Source organism: Lactuca serriola, chromosome 2 (assembly GCF_051521515.1).
Source record: "Lactuca serriola cultivar US96UC23 chromosome 2, Lser_US96UC23_V15, whole genome shotgun sequence".
Taxonomy (NCBI): domain Eukaryota; kingdom Viridiplantae; phylum Streptophyta; class Magnoliopsida; order Asterales; family Asteraceae; genus Lactuca; species Lactuca serriola.
The window spans coordinates 231,973,657-231,994,663 of NC_136409.1; the positions used below are offsets into that span (position 1 = coordinate 231,973,657).

Below are 21,007 nucleotides of genomic sequence, written 5' to 3' on the forward strand. Positions count from 1 at the left end.
GAAAGGAAAAACTAATAGTTTGGAGGCAGAATAGATGAAGTCATAGCAAGTTCAGATGACAAAATTAAAAGAGTGGGATTTGGGGAGACGAATGACAAGGCCACGAGGATGTGAGAGTGGTGAAAGAGACCGAGTAGTTTGGGAGAGAATAGAAAAATTGAAATGAAGTCTTGATCTAGATGGCTTAGTCATTTCAACATTACAAAACAATTCAATTCGAAGGTTTTCTTTTACTTATGGTTTTGGTTTTGTATCTTTCTAGTTTATTCAAATAATTAAAAAAAATTGCATATAAATAAACGGGTCATTTTTGAGTCATATTCGAGTTGAAATTCTCAACACTAACCTTACCCATTTAATTTTCGTGTCGTGTCGTGTCAACCCGTTTATTTAAACGGGTTGAAATATCTTACCCAAACCCGTTTATTTCGTGTCGGGTTCGTGTCGTGTCAATTTTTGCCACCTCTATGTACAGTATCACAACAGTGTAATATAATAAACAAGCAACAACATCATCCATTGCATTATAAGTAGAGTTTTAATACATGTGTGTTCTTTCATAATGTACAACAATAAAATGAATAATCAAAATAAGGCGAGTCCTGTCTGTGCTCCATCTTCTCAAAAACCTGGCCATCGCACTTGTCTAACTGATGACCTGAGAATACAAGTTATTTTGAAAGAGAGTATCAACTTTAAAGCTGGTAAATTCATAAGTAATTAAGTGTCGTTGTCTTGCTTATGAATATCTATTATGAAGGCCATGTAAACCTTTAAATGAAAATGTTGATGTAAGTATGAAAAACCCTAGAAAATCCCTTATTTTCTATTAGTTTGAGATGTAGTCTTCTACCAAGACCCGAATGTTTTGTAAGTAAAATGATAGTTTTTCCGTCAATTGTTTAGTACTAAAATACTTAGTCTAACTCATCGTTTATGTGAAAGTATCACAAAATAAAGTAAGCAGGAAAATGTACTACTATAATTGTTGTCACTGGGTACTAGGACTAACACAACATCGCATTAAGCGAAATATGTAACCTAATGAACATCCGAAGATTGTCCAGAATAAATATTAATGTAAGTGTCATCGCTGGGTACTAGGAGTAACACAACATCGCAATAAGCGAAAGGTATAACCTTATGAACAATCGAAGATTGTCCACTTGTCCTCTGTAGCAGCAGCAGGGGGTGGAGGGGTTAGCCCCGGTCATCGATCTTCCTAATATAAATAGTAACCTTAGACCTCCGTAGATGGTCATCGACCACTGGTGCTAATCAGTGGGGTTCGGAATGGTAAGTCCCGCCGAGATATCCCATTGAACCGGGATAGGAAAGATAATTTTGATGGGTTTTTGGTCATAAGACATCCTATGTGCTCATACAAACCCTAATGCTAGGATCTAGGTTTCTCTATTGTACATGCTTTGAATCCAAGACTATAAACCCTAATTCTAGCATATGGAAATCAATATTAACATATAATTAGGTTTATGATATTACCTTGATTGTTATCTAGCAATAACAATCCCAATTCCTCCTTGAATTGACTTTGGAAGGCTTAGAGTAACAAGTGTCACTCCTCTAATGGTTCACAAACACCAAGAGCAAATGGAGAAGGTATAAAGAGAGAGGAGAGAGGTAGGAATTCGTCCTTAGGACTTCTTGGGAAGGCTTAGACGAATTCATGAGCCTTAGGGGGTTTATATAGGTGTAAAGATTAGGGTTTTAGTCCTTATCCTTATCTAGTTGCTTGCCCACCAAGCAACCATAAGATAAGTCTTAGAAACCCTTATCCTAGTCGAATTCTAAGGCATTATCTCCATAAATTCGTTCACCCTATATTTAAGATAATCCTTACCTTATTTTGTAACTATCACATAATTACAATCCAGCCCCTCTAGTTTAATTAATTACACTTGATCACAAAATTAATTCTTAATTAATTATTGACCAATATTAATTAAACAAATATGATTTCTCCTTTAATATATTATTCTTATAACATATTAATATATCATAATAACCTCTCTCTTTATTTATTTCTCCAATCAAGTTGCTTTGGTGAAGGCAACCCAAAATGACCATGCACCATCGGATCAAGTACATACCAAAATAGTTATGAACTTAGACACTAATCCAACAGTCTCGCACTTGGATAAGTCTAATAACTATTATGCATATGACTTCAGATCCTGATATGCAATCGTAGCTTTCCAAAGCCGCTGTCAACTCTGATCCTATCAGATACGCGTGTCCTTAGATAAGGGATCATATATTCCTCCATTCTAGATATCATATGAGACATGATTTCAAATCATTCTCTTTGTACTATATCTCGATTCCGATTTATGACGACTGACTAATTGAACAAATCAAATTAGCCCTAGCCCGGCCGAGCATTTACGTTTGTCATCACTAAACCACCGAGGGGCCCAAAGATATCGCTTTTATCCTTCTTTGGATAAAAGGAACGGATAAACTTTGATACAATGCTTGCTTGCACTTACTAACTGAATCACACACAATAATATGTTTTATAACACCAAGTTACTAGTGCATTTACATATTATCAATGTGCAACCGATTTGCAAAATACAACTCACACATCTCGGTTTCAAGAATATAAGATGTTATCGTCTCACCAATCACTCGTGATACAATTCATGGAGTGATCCAAGTGAGCGTGGGTTCAATCCAATGCTCAAATCATATTTGTAAGCACTCATGAACGTTGCAGCAAACATTTGCTTATGTCTAATACTTTCCTAGACAATCCACACACCAATTCACGACAGTCTTCATTCATATCTACTTCCATCATATGAACAACTGTGGCCTGTTTGAATAATTCGATTATTCTTAATAAACTCAATTATTCTGGAAGTCAAAACATGCAAATATGAAACACAAGAATAATACTAATCCCATATGGCCTCAACTCTTTGAGCATAAATAAAACACCTTTTATTTATCACCATATCGATTACTCATTATTTGTCGTTTCGGTTAATCAACTTCTTACTTGAATTATTACACTTGTCCCATGCTCCTAGCATGCACACAATGTTTACCTATGGTTCTTACTTTGTGAAATAGACCAAATTGAGCACACTCCCAATCATTCTCATTTCACAACTCCAAATCCTTTTTTCCATAAGTTAAAGAATATCAAATTCTTGCTACTTATAGAATATGCTAGATTCTAACACTCTATGCAACTTATCCTTTCTTAATTTTACTGCACCAAAGTCACAAAGACTATTGCCAATGATATTACAAAGTCCTCTATCGGAGATTGTTACAAGACAATTCCATAGACGTGACGTCTCTCACTCAAAGTACATTCTTTGAACATCCTTTTGCATAGAAGTTTCTAATCTAGTCATAGATTTCTCAATATTCAATTCCCAATATGGAAACACTTCCATATGTTCCATATGACAACTCATTCTTAATAGAATCTTATCTATTCGTAATGATGTCGATATGGTCCATCCAATATGGAAACATTTCCATATTTTCCAATACTATACTTCCAACTACTCACAAGCGACCAATCCTCGTCGAACTTTGGATTGTCCTTTGATAGTTGTTTAATTGTTTTAGTCAAAACCAATTCTTGTCCTTTTTCCCTCTAAATGCGCTAGACATTTGGAACATTTTAGAATGGTCAAACATTAAATCATTTGCAATCGATCCTATACCCAAAGCGTATGGGACACGACGCACAATGTTTTATTTGCTATGTTCTCAAAATTCGAATTGTGAAGAGGAATGCCGTAATCATAATTGAACTTTTAAGAACACATGTACCATTGACTAAATGTATTAACATTTCTCAACCTAATCCTTTAGATTTGAAATGAAGCATAATATTCTCTCCCTTAATTATAGCAAAACAACCTTTCAACTCTTACAACTTTGCAAAGTATGACTCTTGTTTTCTATAATTAATATTGCTAACCTTGCAATACTTTCCTTAATAATCATACAATCATGACATTTATGCTCCCACTATCATGATTATTATAAAACATAACACTTATGCTCCCACAAGCTTCGATATGTATTCATAAACATCTTAACTTTCAGAAAACAATACTTATTGAATTTCTTAAGTTCATGTTTCTAATACTTAGTGCTTTGATAATCCTTTATCAATGCTTCTTGAACTTATACACCTTTGCCTTCGATAGTTCATATGTGTGTCTAAACAATTAAGACTAATTGCCAAACCTCACAATTCAAATTATGGAAAGGGATACCGTAACCATGATTGAATTCGAGAATGCAATTTTACAATCACTATCTTCTTAAAATCTTTCTTAGTGAAAGCATTTCCTCACAATCATTTTCATGAAGGAGGAAATCTTATGACACTTAGATTTAAACGGTGTATTTGTTCCTATCCATGTGAATTTGTCAAAACCAAAGTTTACGACAAATTCAAACTCATATGGATCGAACTTTCTTAATCTTGATTTCTTGCCTTATGGTAGCACAGCTTCCCACCATGTCTTCCAAGTAGTTAAGCAGCTCACCCTTTCCTATCAATGTACCTTTCATTGATTAAGGTGCTTTGCCTTTTATGCGTTCAAAATGAGAATTCATAGAACTCACATGCATAATTAACTCGATTGGATTGGCATAGAAACAAAATAATGTCAACACGATAGGTTGTAAACCTCAACTCGTGTGCTAGTGATGATTGATAAGGTTTATTTGATTTGTTCTTGAAACCTTTCAAGACCATTAAAACTCCCACTTACTTCTTGACATATAAGATTCTCTTGTCAAAACATTTCTTGACAAACAAATATTCAAGTGTTAGTGTAGTTTTTATCAAAACACTTCATAATTGGTCTTAGTTGGTCTTTGTCTTATCCAAGACATCACAACTTTCCACATTTGATGAATGTTATAAACCTTTAATACTTTTCACTCAATGTCACAATCTTAACTTTAAGACTTGTTATTGGAACGAAGTATGATTGACTTCTTGATTTAACCATTTCTTCAATCCTTGATTCCTCTTCTTAAACATACAATTGTACTAAGACTCACTTAGAGGATCAATTGAGATATGGTTCTTAATCATTAAGACCTATCATAAAGCATAAAAGCTACTCTCCCTTCTTCTTAGAATGGAGAAACTTTTATCTTTCTGCCTACTTGATTCTTCTTATTCATTTGCTATTGATTTAAACCTTTTTAATCAATTCCGAATTACACTTAATCTTATCATATTTACTAAACCTTTAGTAAATCATAACGAATATCTTGTTACTCTTATGGTGGACTTTGATCAACACACAACTTTGTGTACTCGATCTCCTAGTCCTTCACTTGACACTTTGTCAATGAATTAGTCTAATTTCCAAATACGAAATTTCTCATTCATCGTGCATCCACGTTGCATGATTCCAAGTTTCTGTCCAATTGAAACTTGAGCGATGAGAAACTCTCCCTATTTGGTAAATTCTCGACTTTTCCATAAACACCATAAATAAGAATCATATCCATTTGTTGTAGAAATATGCAAACACCAATTTTCATAACGATTTCATTGCAAGGAAATAAACAAATAAATAAGTCAAACGAAAATTTATTTTATTTATAAAAGCAGCGGAAAACATTTGTCCTTACAATGCAAAATCCATTGAAAACTATGTATTTCAAAAGAAAATTTTCTAATAACTCTATCATAACTATCTAAGCTCAAAATCTAATCTTCAAGTCCATGCGATCAAGATCCATTCCTTGTGATTAGATTCATCTTGCTCTTTCACCAAGCTTTCTTTCTTTTCACCGATCCTGCAAAACATTCAAATGCAATCTTATCACATTATGTATTCAGAATCTAGAATGAAGCTTAAAAGAGTTAATCAATGGATTTTACCTAAATCAGAGCCATACGTTTCGACTCTCCCATCTCTTAGATCTCTTAGGTAAATGGGGCAACTTCGTCTCCAATGCCTCTTCTCTTGGCAATAAAAGCAAATTGACTCTTTTGGAACAACACATGGAACTACTTTAGACATCGCCTTTCTCTTATGATCAAACTTTTTGATCATTGCATGTCTTTCATTGCCATTGTCTATATCCATAGAGGTCTTGAAGGCAGATTCACCAATCAACTTTGCTTTTCTATTGTGCCAAACCATTACTGATTCAGCAGCAATAAGCATGTAGGTGAGATCTATAAGGGTCACGTCGTGATTCATCATATAGTACTCTCTTACGAATTCACTATACGAGTTGGGAAGTGACTGAAGAACCCAATCAACAGCTATTTCCTCACAGACAACGGATCCCAACATTCTTAGTCTATCGATGTGCGACTTCATCCCTAGGACGTGTGCACACACCGACTTTCCTTCTTTATGTTTACTTACCAAAAGGGCTTGAGTGATATTGAACCTTTCAATTTCACAATCTTGTGGGTTAGGGAGAATAATTGGAGGAGGAGGAGGAAGTGAAGCATGATTTCTTGTTCCTCGATCGAATCGTGGAATATCATCTTCATGTGAAATGCTTGTTCCACGGGATTTGGAAAGACCATAGTTGTCGAACTTTGACATCTACAAAACGGGAGAAAACAAATTCAAGTTAGTTGATTGATAGAGTCCTTAGTAAATCACCCAAATGAGATACTAAGGCTAGGACCCAACACAATATTCTACAACTCGGGAGAGGGATGTCGTAACCCTAATTGCAGAATATTTGAAGGTAAGTGAATGACGATTCACTAATTTCCACCACGAAAAACGAAAAAAGAATTTAAGTTTTAAATCTATGAAAACTCCTAGATCCTTTGAGATTCATTGAACTTTCAATGGCATGTTTAAATCTCGATATGCCCCTCTTGTTTGTGACTGGGATGCCGAGGATCACAAAGCGGGTGTGAATAACCATGCAAACTTACATGGTGCTCTCACATGTTACAGTCACCTATTCGACGTGCCGGTAAACCACACACGCTCCACCGAACTATGACAAACATTGAGTCACCCTTTGCTACCTTTGCTTAGAACCATTTAGTGTGCCGGTAAACCACACACGCTCCACTAACGTCTTCGCAAGGGCACAAAGTGTAATTTCATGGAATTGCATCAATTCACTTTTGCCTAAGTAACTAAGATTGGGAATTTTATGAAAACATTTAGTTACTTTTATATACTTTATTATACTTATAATGGAAGGTTTCGTCCTATCCTACCCGTTCGGCTAACGACCCTTCACTAGTCAAGAGTGCGGTGGGTAAGAGTGGATACCCATTCAATCGCCATTTTATAGACAATTTCCTTAAACACCCCTTATAGACTAGCTTCGTGAATGAGGCCTACTAACGGTAAGACTGACCTTTACTCATACATATATATAATGTTAGACTTTTAATGTTACATATAGTATAGGGTGTATTTTACACTTTTAAAATACTAGGTGGTCTAATTTAACAATTATACCTTTAATTCAATTAAATTGTAAACCTAAACTTTTATGGATTTATTAAACTTCTTTTAATTATACACTTTAATTGATTAATAAAACCATAATGGTGTGATTTGAACTTTTTCAAAACTATACTAGAGTTTTAGAATTTAACATTCCTAATTAAACTTTTAATCAACTTTTAAATTCCAAAACTTGAGGGCAAGTTTTGAAACATTTCAACACATTAGGGTTTAGAATTTAAATATACATCAAAAGTAAACCATTTAATCAAAATTTAAATTCCAAAACTTGAGGGCAAGTTTTGAAACCTTTTTCAAAACATTAGGGTTTCAATTATTTAAATTTCAAAACAACAAAACTTTTGGGGTTCAAATTTAAACTATAAAACCTAAAGGGGAAAATATGAAACTTTTCATAACAACAAAGATAAAATAACAAATAATTCAAATTAACATTTAATCACATAATTATCCATATTTGATTTATTTAATGATTTCTTGCAAAACAATTTATCAATTTAGTCAAAATAATTAATCAATTATCTTATAAGGAAACAATTATCTTCTTAATTGATAAATATCTTCAATTAGATCAAAAATATAGTCAAATATATCATAAAATCGGATTTATATTGATCTAACATGATAAGGTAACAATCCATAAGCAAAAACAGCAAGAAATCGTGAAATACCCTCCATCTGACGATTTGACTCGGCGAGTCAGGCTTGGACTCGGCGAGTCTGCATGGACTCGGCGAGTTCAGCCATGGACTCGGCGAGTCCAGCCTCCAGAAACCCAAAAAATGAATTTTCCTGTTATACAATGCATCAATACAATTGAAACCAAGCTAGGCTCTGATACCACTTATGGGTTTTTGGTCATAAGACATCCTATGTGCTCATACAAACCCTAATGCTTGGATCTAGGTTTCTCTATTGTACATGCTTTGAATCCAAGACTATAAACCCTAATTCTAGCATATGGAAATCAATATTAACATATAATTAGGTTTATGATATTACCTTGATTGTTATCTAGCAATAACAATCCCAATTCCTCCTTGAATTGACTTTGGAAGGCTTAGAGTCACAAGTGTCACTCCTCTAATGGTTTACAAACACCAAGAGCAAATGGAGAAGGTATAAAGAGAGAGGAGAGAGGTAGGAATTCGTCCTTAGGACTTCTTGGGAAGGCTTAGACGAATTCATGAGCCTTAGGGGGTTTATATAGGTGTAAAGATTAGGGTTTTAGTCCTTATCCTTATCTAGTTGCTTGCCCACCAAGCAACCATAAGATAAGTCTTAGAAACCCTTATCCTAGTCGAATTCTAAGACATTATCTCCATAAATTCATTCACCCTATATTTAAGATAATCCTTACCTTATTTTGTAACTATCACATAATTACAATTCAGCCCCTCTAGTTTAATTAATTACACTTGATCACAAAATTATTTCTTAATTAATTATTGACCAATATTAATTAAACAAATATGATTTCTCCTTTAATATATTATTCTTATAACATATTAATAAATCATAATAACCTCTCTCTTTATTTATTTCTCCAATCAAGTTGCTTTGGTGAAGGCAACCCAAAAGGACCATGCACCATCGGGTCAAGTACATACCAAAATAGTTATGAACTTAGACACTAATCCAACAAATTTACACAATAAGTACTAATAAATCATCCTCGTAGTTCTAAGTACAAGTATCCAGGTAAGTGAATACAGGATAATGCACCTATGTAGAAGTGTTCCTGTATGGTATTCATGTAAGTGTGTTCATGTAGCAGGTAAGTATATGTAAACATATTCATGTATCATGTATTCCTAAGCACGTATACTCATGGGTCATGTAAGGTATTGGCATAGACTCATGAATGAACTGACTCTTGTCTGATTCCTTGTAGTAGTAATAATGTTTTGTTTCTTCTAACTATCCCTATGATAATTAACTGGAAAGTAAGTGATTGTTCAAGTAGATTTATGCACCCTCGATACACCTGGGTGTGGGAAACTGAACGAAGGATGAAAACTATAATCCCTATCATATAAATGAACATATGCGCATAAGTATAGTTTGATTCAAGAAGGTAAAATAATGGTTTTGCAAGATATCTAGGAGTTTTGAACACTAATTAAGAATGACTTGATGTCATTTTAATAAACATTTCAAAACTAATGCTTTTGTTATCAAGGTATTTTAAGATGGAAAACCACTTCATGTGTCGCCTTTTGAAATATGTGAAATCTACTGAGTGAAAACACAGTTATAAAATACATAAGATTGATTTAATAACATATTGTTTTCTACTTGTATTCCCCCCCCCCCCCCCCCCCCCGTTAAAACGTTTAAAATCATTTAAAACATTGATTAAGGGGCATGAACTCACCTGTAGTTGGTGATTGGGATGAACTGAACGGTATAGGATTGCTAGGTGTCAAGTGAGGACTTGTACACACACTACGATCCTAATGAACATATAATCACACATATATGCACTCAATTAGTCTCAAATTACTAATTGATGATGTTAAGACATCCTAGACATAATAAACACTTTATATAAGTGTTTTAAGCCCTAAGGATTGCATCTAAGCTATTGTGGGACAAGGCACTTGTGTTTAGGGTTTCAAAGGACCCCATATATGAGTTTACTCCTCATATACTAACACACATGGAGTTTACGGTTGTAGACTCTTGAGTTTACGGTCGTAAACTCCCAACCATGGGTGTATTGTGTGTTTTGAAGTTCCAAATGATTCCTAGAATTATTCCAACTTGGTGGTTAAGTCCTTGGAAGGGTTTAAGGCCTAGAAACACTCCCTAGAGGAGTTTACGGCCCCAAGTCCATTTCCTTTGGAGTTTACGGCCGTAAACTCCCTTGGAATGGTGTTTTTGTTGTTTTCAAGTCTCTTGCATATGAAGGATAGGTTCTAAATATTTGTTTAAAGCTAATGAGGACCCTAGGCACACTTTGGTGCCCTTGTTTGGTGTTTACGGCCTAGGAGCATTCCAGGGCCGTAAACTCACTTCAAGAGGTGATTTTGATGTGTTTTTGTCCTTCAATTAAGTGGGAACAATTCCTAGTAAATGTCCAATGCTTTAGGTGCCTTAAAAGCACCATTTGGAGCTTGAATTTGGAGTTTACGGCCTAAGAAACTCTTGGGTCGTGAACTCCCAAACTTGGGTGGTTTTTGCTTGATTTCATGTCCCTAACACACTTATAAATGAGTCTAAGGCAGTAGCATAACACAAGGGTCGGTCTCGGCTTTGTTTCGGGAGTTTACCGCCCAAGAACACCTTGGAAAGTAAACTCCTAAATCTAGTGATTTAGCCTTCTAAATCATGTTATTAACACATATAAAGCTTTCTAACACTACTAGAAAGAGGTACTCACGATTTGGGATAAACACCCGAAGATCCGTGAGAGGGAAAATGGCTTTTCTCTAGTTGGAAATGCGAATAATGAATGAATTTGGTTCAGAATTCTATTTATAGTCCTGAGATATTTTTGGCAGAAAATATTTGTATTCCTGAAATGATCTCTAATATAATAGAGTGTTGGAATAACGGTGTTGCACAAAACCCTAGTGCACCCACTCTCCTGACATTTCCTGAAGTGTAAACCCTGAATTACTCAAACTTACACGAAAAAGTCTGAAAATTAACTGTGACTGCTATAACTTCTATTGAAGTGATATAGTTTGTACAGAATGGAAATTTCGGGTTGTCACATTCTCCATTATTGAATTTAGTGATTGTTTATTTGCTTTAGTTGTTTGTTGCTTAGTTTGAGTTTTATTTCATTGTTAAGTTTCTAGTCTTGCAAAACTAGAGAAACCCCTCTTTCTATTACTTGTTTTATTTAGATAATATTAGCATTTATTTTAAATTTTTACCGATCCTTGTGTTCGATACCCTACTTGCTTGAACTATATTACTAATCAATAGGTACACTGCCTTTCGTGTGTTTGTTTTGTGTCTAAGTTAGTAGGAATTAAAATAGTGCATTTCACACACATCAAGCATGATATGCCAAGTTTCCTCATATGTAGTATGGAGGTTGGGGAAGCCCACAACACACCTTTTTAATCAAAATCAAGGATCCAATTGAAGCAATTAAGCCCAAAAAGTTAATTAGCCTTAAGAATGAAGGAACCCCCAAGTCCTAGAGGATGTCAATGCTTACACATCCAAAAAGGAGTTATGGTTCATAAGCTAGAGATGATTTCTACCATCATAAAGCCCTTGTTCTAAGTAAATTCAATGATTCAATTCTAAACCAAAGAAATAAACCAATAATTGTTCATTCAAGTACCAAGCTCATGATCAAAGTATTAAACAAGCATAAGAAATATGAACTAGAATCATAAACATAAGATAAATGACAATTAAGCATGAATCCTTCAAAAACCCACAAACATCCAAGGGTTTTAGGCAAAGTTAACCAAATTAGAGAAATTAGCCACTCATGGCAACAAAATAACAATCACAAAAGTGTTTTGCATCAAGAATCTACCAATTAATTAGAAAGATGAGAAGAATGAGTATCCAAGCTCCAAAAATCACCTCTCCATGTCTCTAATGGTGGAAAATCGAAGTGTCTCTGAAAGATCCAACCCCCAAGGTAAATGGTACCCACGCAACCGTTGCGCGATTGAGATTCCACCCTCGCAAGTGTTGCTGGAATGCTATTGGTCCATTCTTCTCCACTACCAAGATTCCTTTGGTCCCCTCCATGACTCACATGATTTGAAATTGGTCAATCACCTTCAAGCTTTATATATGGATAGTCCATGCCCAAAATAAGAATCCATGACCCATCTTCAAAAGCCCACTTCATCCAAATCTTCAACTTTTTAATCCCAAATCTCCTTTGATGGATCCGTAAAGCCCAATAATGCATCGAAAATCCCACCAAGACCAACTCCAGTCAAACCGCAACCCCAATGAGCTCCTAAACCCTGCAAAATATCTCATTCCAAATAGAAAGTTCCCGCACGATCCATGATAAAGAAAATAAAGAATATACAATGCAATACTAATTAAAACAGCTAAAAATACTTAAATAAACTAATAAAAATAAGGAAATAAAATAAGCTATCAAATCACCCCAAGCTCAAACCTAACTTATCCTCAAATTAGAACAAGACTAAAATGAGCTCGGGATGAGCTAAACTAAAAAAGGAAAAAAGAAAGATACCATAGAACTTGGTCAACATCAGTCGACATTGTCAGAATCAGTCCTTCATGGACCCTACGCATCTTCAAAATATTCCCCTCTTTAGAGCCATAAACCACATTCTCGAACCACTTGATGGGCGAATAGATCACGACTGGATGTAGTCGCGGTGTGCAAGACAAAGGAAACAGAGGATGCGCCCAGTAGGGGCACTTTAAATCACCAATGCTGATCATAATGCATGAAGGAAATGTGCCTCTTCTCACATGATGATTCCTACATTTTTCAGGCTAAAGTGTATAATAACGGAATGGGGTTTTGCAGCACGGCTTTCGGGCTAACATCCGGTTTTAGAGGCTTCCCCCTTGTACTGTCCTTTACAATCTACCGTCTCATCGTCATAGCCTTTTCTCACCAAAATCAAAAATAAAATAAAATAATAAAAATCTACTTAACCTAAGTCTAAACCTAACAACTTAAATCTTCAATCTTGAACTTCTGTTATTTGGTCTTCAGCCTCTTTGCTGCTCGATCTTTTTTTAAGGGAAGTCTTGAACTTGGATTCTTGTTCTTCTTTTGTGTTGCTCTTTTTCTTCAGTTTTCTTCATTGTTTCTTTTTGTCTTTGCTTTTCCAATTTCTTCATCTTTTTTTTGTGTTTTCTTCTTGTCTTTCTTCTTGGAAGGTCTTAGGAATTTCACCATGTAAGATAGGACTCCAATAGTGAAAATGGAGTAATAGATAAAGGCTAACATGAACACCTAATGATCACTGAAAATGTGTCAAGATCTACTAAAAAGGGTGGGGAATGACTCAAAAATGGGTGTTACCAAAAAAAAAAAACTTGGTCCCAAAAGATGTGAATTGGGGGACCCACTTCAAAGTTTATCAAGCACCTCAATGCAAGGTGTGATAAACAAAATCTATCTAATTATCTACTCTAGACCCCTAGAAAAATGATGACCTATCTTAAAAAGGTGGTGAGAATCTAACTAAGTAAGGCTTGGACGAGACTCGGGAGTACTGAGGGTACTCCCCCCAAAACCAAGATGCGAGTCTTTAATGTCTTCAAAATACCTTACCGGGCTAATCTTTGCTTGCACACATCGGTTTGACCAACCACATCCCTCCGTACTTAGACCCAATCAATCTACCTACATCTGACCCCCACACAAATGGTCTCAAAGTGGTCTGTGAGGCTCAAAATGTGTCCCATTTATCTAATACAAAGAATTCCATATCAAGACCCGGGACCAATCTATGATTCAATACTTATGAATCAGCGCTATGGTACCTGTAGGGATGAGAAGACAAGAGAGAACAAAAATGCATGAACTTAAACTATAATGCATATAAAAAGTATCAAAATTAGAAAAGAAATAAACAAAATATGCAATATTTTTGAAATTTTTATGAATGACTTAAATGACTTACTCTAAATGCAACTATATACAACCTAAATGCAGTCAAAATAAAATATAAGAATACCTCACCCCAAGCTTAAAATAAAGCATTGTCCTCAATGCCTAGGATGAGAGTAAGGAAGGATCATACCAGGATCAAGTTGATGGAGGCACGTGAGGACGGTACAGAAGCAACACATGGGTCGTACAATGATGTGTGGGTGGAGTTCTTGGCTGCCTAAATACACATGGGTGAAAGCTAGGTCGCGCAAAGGAAGCATATGAAATGGCTTGAATTTTTCTAATGAAGTGTTAGGTTTGCATGCGTACCCTCACAAACTTTGTGCGGGTGATGGTTGGGTCGTGCAACGATATACGAAGGTGACAGTTGACCGCGCAAACGTCTGCACGGATGGGGGTTCAGTCGTGCGCGCACATCATAATGCACCTCGTGTTGGGGAATTTTGAGCTCGGATTTGCATGGGTAGGGCTGGGCGGCGCATTGTTTGCGTGGGCACCCGCACAAATTGCAGATTTTTGACACTTTTTGCAAACTTTACCAAGATCATTGTTAAACCTCAAGATGCTTATTTTTGACCAACTTCAAGCCTAGAAACACCAAAAATTAAAGCCTAGAAACACCAAAACTTCAAGCGGAGATTATTTATGTACAATGCATTTATTTAACGTCTTTGCCAAGACATAACCCCACTTCCATCACCTTTCGTAAATTGGAGTTTCCAATGTTACGTTGTTGAATTCTCTAGTGTCAAAGCCCTCATAAAATGGTTTCAAATGGTGCCCATTAACTTTGAATATTTGATTCGTTTCCAAACTCTTAATTTCAACCGCATCATGATCAAACACTTTTATAACAATAAAATGTCTGTGCCATCGAGATCGCAATTTTCCTGGGAATAGCTTTAACCGCGAATGATAAAGAAGAATTTTTTGGCTCGGAATAAAATGCTTTCGAGTGATGTGTATTTCATGAAACACCTTTTTCTTGTGTTTTTACTTTTTGAGCCTTTTAATTATCTTCTTCTTGATCACTTCTATCATTAGAGGATGTGTAGGTGGGTGGATTATGGAATGGGACATCTTGTTTGGAGAATGAGATAAGGCAACTTGAGAGACATCTTTCCTTGTTGACTTGCTTACTTCCAAAGTATTCACAATCTTTTAAACTTCAGAGTCCAATGTAAACATTTCCAGTGTTTTCTTCAAACCTTCACAATCAAGGTTTATGTTGAGTATCATCTCCAAAATATCCCCATGGGACAAATCAAACACTTTTTGGGTTATTGGCTCAATTACATCAACCCGATACAATGGAGAAATGTTGCTAGGGTACCTCATTGCTTCAAAGATGTTGAAGTGTATAGTTTCTCCATCAAACTCCATAGTTATCTTTCCGTTATGGACATCAATGATTGTGTGAGCGGTTTTCATGAATGGTCTTCCAAGGAGGATCATAGATGATTTAGAAGGAGTATTTTCTTCAAGATCAATGACATAAAAATCCGCATGAAAAACAAGTTGATTAACTTGTACAAACACATCCTCCAACACTCTTCTTGGAGACACACTTGAATTGTCCACTAATTGAATGATTACTCCAGTTTCTTCCAAAGGTCCAACATTGAGATGTTGAAAAACCGAGTATGGCATCACATTGATTGAGGCTCCAAGATCTAGCATGGCACTTTCAACATGCAAATCACCAGTAGTCCAAGGGATAGCAAACATTCTCGGGTCCTTGCAATTGGATGGTAACTTCTTTTGGATGACCGCATACATTTGCATTGACTTGAATCTTTTCATTCGCCTTAAATTTCCCTTTATTAGTGCACAAATCCTTAAGAAACTTGGCATAGCGCGGAATTTGCTTTATGGCATCCAATAGTAGAATGTTGATTTGGACCTTGTGGAAAGTCTCAAGAAACTCTTTCTCTTCCTCTTGTTTCTTTGAGGGAGCCAATCGGGAGGGAAAAGGTGGTGGTATGACCAATGTCTTGATGGTCTTTTTGGAAGATTCGGGTTGATCAATGTTTGGCACAATCGGGTCCTTTGGAGGAACTACAACTTTCGAAGGTTCAATAATAATAACTTCATCTTCTTCTTCTCTTGAAACTCTTTTAGGGTTGCTTTCTCCAAGTGTTTTTCCACTTCTCAAGGTTATTGCACTCATATTGGGGTTCTTCTCGGTTTGAGAAGGAAGTTTACCCTTTTGTTCCATCTTATTGAGAGCGGTGGCCAAGTCTCCAATTTGTGCTTGAATGTTGGAGAAAGTGTTCTTGGTCTCTTGTTGAAATTGGGTTTGGCTTTGAGCAAGAGAAGTGACAAGTTCTTGAAGGCTTATTTGGTTGTTACCACTTGATTGGCCTTGTTGTGGAGGTTGTTGGTAATTTGGAATGGGATGAGATGTTTGGGGATATGGAGGTTTTGTGATGGATATTGAAAAAATTTGGGTCTCATCATAACATGTGGTGGGTTTTGCTTTGGTGGGTATCGGTTGGTTGGGTTATTCCTCCAATTTGGGTTGTAAGTGTTTTGAAACCCCATGGGTCTTGGTTGACCTTGATATCCTCCCATTGCATTAACATCCTCCAGTTCACTACCAAGTGGGGGAAACTTATCTGTATAATGCCCCGTCATTGCAAAAATACCACACACCATCAATTGTTGACCACTTCCCACCACCATTTGACTTAACACATTAGTCAAATCCAAGAGCTTTGATTCCAAGTGTTGAGTGTTGCTAACTTCACCAACCACTTGTGGAGAATTTCTCTTCATTTCGTTTTGAGTCCCAATGTTCCTTTGATTTTGAGAAATGGTTCCAAAAAGTGATCTTATCTCTTGAGGTGTCTTGTTGAAGATGTCACCACCACTTGAAGCATCAATCATCCTTCGATCATTCTCATTCATACCCTCATAAAATTGTTGAAGAAGTAGTTGTTTGAGTATATTGTGTTGAGGACAACTTGTACACAAGTTGTTTGTTAGAACCTATTTTTATAACGAACGGTGGATGCGGAATAGAAATATCAATAATTATCGTGTATCAAAACATAAAAATATGAAGAACATGATGAGAATTCTTAGAATATGAGAAAAGAAGAGAGATAAAAATATTATTCATGAAGATCATGGTGGGAGAGAGAAACTCTACCTTGGTGGGAGAGAACCCACCAATTCTCTCTCTAGGATTACATTGTAAGAAAAGATATAAACATAAAAGTGACCACCAATTCTCCAAATACATGAAATTCAGGAATCGGTACCGCCGGTACCGATACTAGTACCGAGTACCGGTACCGGTACCGGTGATGTTAATTCGGTTCGGTACTCGGGATTAACTTTCGATCAAATTCGGTATTCGGGAAATCGGGAATAGGATGGGTCCGTACCGGTTCCATCCCATGCTCATCCCTACAAGTTGTTGAATCGCTCCCAAAAATCATGAAAAGTCTCATTCTTCCCTTGACGAATCCCCAAAATGTCACTTCTTTGACTTGATATTCGGGAGGTGGGATAGAACTTGCTATTAAAGGCTTTGAGTAACTCTTCCCATGTGTGAATAGATCCCGATGGTAAGTTAAATAACCACCCTCTAACTTTATCTTCCAAGGCGAGCGGGAAGGTGGTTAACTTGAAATCATCCAATGCCACATGTTCGGGTAACATGCTAGCACATATCATATGAAAGGACTTCAAATGAATTTGAGGATCTTCTCTAACCAAACCATTGAACTTGGTGAGTTGATGTATGAAACTTGACTTCAATTCAGTCCCCTGGCGGTTTGCGGGATAAACAATACCAAGGGGTGTGTGAGTAACGTTCGTCTCCATCATTTGTCTAAGTGTCAACTCTTGAGGGGGATTGGATGGATTGGGGTTATTGGGATATTGTTGCATGTAATTGGGAGGTTGTTGGTAAGGTGGGTATTGGTATTGTTGGTGATTGTACATTTGTGGTGGATAATGTTGGTAGTTAGGGTATTGGTCGTAGGGAGGTTGTTGTTGGAGGTACATTGGTTGTTGGTACATTAGAGGTTATGGGTAATGAGGTTGATTTGGTTGATGTGCTTGTTGTTGTTGAGCTTGAAAAGCACTGTTTTGAGGTTGGTTGTTTTGATGGAAGTTTTGGTTTTATGGTTGTGGTTGTTGATAAATGGGTTGATTTGGTAGATGAGGGGGTTGAGTCCAAGGTGGCATATCTATGAGAGGTTCTTGGTGTTGTTATTGTCTTGGTTGTTGGGTGGGGTATTGGCATCTTGATTGTTTGGGTTGGGTTGGGATTGTAAGGTGGAGTGTGATTCATGGCTATGTAGTTTTCAAACGGAATGTCTTCAAAGGAATGACCAACAATTGGAGAACTCGGCTCAGTGTCGGTATCACTTGAAGTATGAACTTGATCTTATATGTTGATTAGTAGAGAAGATGAAGAAGCTTGAACGAGTTGTTATTGCTTTGCTTGTTTGGATAACTTTTTCAACCTTTTTGCTTCTTTTTCAATCTGTGGAATGTAGAGTAGTTCACCGATTCTTGTAGACCTAGGCATAAACAATCAAATAACAATAACCTATTTCCCAGGCAACGGCGCCAAAACTTGGTGGGATGCCAAGTCCACCAAGCAAATTACACCCTCTGTTTGCAAATAAAACGTAATATAATGGTAAAAAGGGGCATCGATCATCGGGGAAATGGTTGTATTCAATCACCAATGCAATCCAATAGAACTAATATAAATAAACTAACTAACTACAATTAAACTAAAATGGGGGTGTTGTGATTGCTTGAAAACTAAGACTTGAATAACTAAAAAGCTTGCAATTAAGCAAGATGGTGAGATGCTCAAATATTGGAGATAATTGGTTAACCAAGGCAATTCAACACAATGAACATTTGTGTGTTTATCATTAGGATTAAACATGAAGCTTATCATTCATCCCAAATTGGTTATAGCAATCATGAAGCATGATATGCCAAGATTCCTCATAGGTGGTATGGAGGTTTGGGAAGCCCACAACACACCTTCTTAATCAAAATCAAGGATCCAAATGAAGGAATTGAACCCCAAGAAGTTGATTAGCCTTCAGAATGAAGGAATTCCCAATTCCTAGAGGATGTCAATGCTTACACATCCATAAAGGAGTTATCATTCATAAGCTAGAGCTGATTTCTACCATCAAAAAGCCCTTGTTCTAAGTAAATTCAATGATTCAATGCTAAACCAAAGAAATAAACCAACAATTGCTCATTCAAGTACCAAGATCATGATCAAAGTATTAAAAAAGCATAAGAAATATGAACTAGAATCATAAACATAAGATAAATCACAATTAAGCATGAATCCTTCAAAAACCCACAAACATCCAAGGGTTTTAGCAAAAGTTAACCAAAATAGAGAAATTAGCCACTCATGGCAACAAAATAATAATCACAAAAGTGTTTTTGCATCAATATTCTACCAATTAATTAAAAAGATGAGAAGAATGAGTATCCAAGCTCCAAAAATCGCCTCTCCAGGTCTCTAATGGTGGAAAATCGTAGTGTCTTTGAAAGATCCAACCCCCCCCCCCAAGGTAAATGGTAAATAAAATGACCAAAATGGCCAAAAGCATGCAGTTGCGTGGGTACCCGCGAAAGCATTGCGGGACTGAGATTCCACCCTCGAAAGTGTTGTTGGAAAGCTATTGGTCCATTCTTCTCCACTACCCAAGATTCCTTTGGTCCCCTCCATGATTCACATGATTTGAAGTTGGCCAATCACCTTCAAGCTTTAAATATGGATAGTCCATGCCCAAAATAAGAATCCATGACCCATCTTCAAAAGCCCACTTCATCCAAATCTTCAACTTTTTAAGCCCAAATCTCTTTTGATGGATCCGTAAAACCCAATAATGCATCGAAAAGCCCACCAAGCCCAACTCCAGTCAAAACGCAACCGCAATGAGCTCCAAAACCCTGCAAAATAGAAAGTGCCCGACACGATCCATGATAAAGAAAATAAATAATATACAATAAAATAGTAATTAAAAGAGCTAAAAATACTAAAATAAACTAATAAAAATAAGGAAATTAAATAAGCTATCAAGAACTGTTACCCACTCACGAGGATTGATGATCTCTTCGACCAGTATAGGGGGAATCTTGGTTTTCCAAGATAGATTTACGTTCAGGCTACCACCAAATGCGAGTCAGAGATGAGGATGTACAGAAGACTTCTTTCCGGATTCGCTATGGACACTATGAGTTTGTGGTGATGTCCTTTGGGCTCACCAATTCCCCTTCCGTGTTCATGGACCTCATGAACCGCGTATGCAGACCGATGTTGGATCGGTTTGTGATAGTCTTTATTGATGACATCTTGGTTTACTCCACGATGCATGATCAACAAGAGGAGAACTTGCGGGATGTGTTGGATACCCTGAGGAGGGAGAGCTTGTATGCCAAGTTCTCCAAGTGCGAGTTTTGGTTGTGTGAGGAGCAGTTTCTGGGGCACCTTGTCAACCAAAAAGGAATTTTGGTCTACCCGGCCAAAGTGGAGGTCGTGATAACATGGGAGGTTTCGATGTCTCCATCTGAGATTCAGAGTTTTCTTCGGTTAGTAGGATATTACCGGAGATTCATACATGATTTCTCCAAGATATCAGTACCCTTGACTCGGCTAACAAAGAAGGTCGTTGTATTTTGTTGGGGGGGGGGGGGCGGAGCAGCAGGCAGCGTTTGAGAAATTGAGGCAGAGATTGTGCGAGGCACCGATCTTAGCCCTGCCAGAGGGCGTTGAGGATTTTGTAGTATACTGCGATGCGTCCATTTCAGGTTTGGGCGCAATGTTGATGCGGAGAGGGCACGTCATCACCTACGCCTCGAGGCAGCTGAAGCCTCACGAGGCGAACTACCCAACGCACGACTTGGAGTTGGGGGCGGTTGTTTTCGCCTTCAAGAT

General features: G+C 36.8%; 1 protein-coding gene across 1 annotated transcript; it reads right to left on the reverse strand.

Moving 5' to 3' along the window:
* Positions 1-15,231: 15,231 nt before the first annotated feature.
* Positions 15,232-16,288, reverse strand: LOC145090169 (uncharacterized). Its single transcript, XM_079028498.1, has 2 exons — positions 15,974-16,288; positions 15,232-15,888 (listed from the first exon to the last, which is right to left on the reverse strand). Exons 1-2 carry the CDS (start codon positions 16,286-16,288, stop codon positions 15,232-15,234), a joined length of 972 nt encoding a protein of 323 aa, XP_078884624.1.
* Between the last annotated feature and the right edge of the window lie 4,719 nt (positions 16,289-21,007).

Coding starts and splice junctions, on each gene's coding strand:
- LOC145090169 (XM_079028498.1), bottom strand. CDS start 16,288: ATGGAACAAAAGGGTAAACTTCCTTCTCAAACCGAGAAGAACCCCAAT. Junction 15,889..15,973: donor TTCTTGAGACTTTCCACAAG/GTCCAAATCAAC, acceptor GCACTAATAAAG/GGAAATTTAAGGCGAATGAA.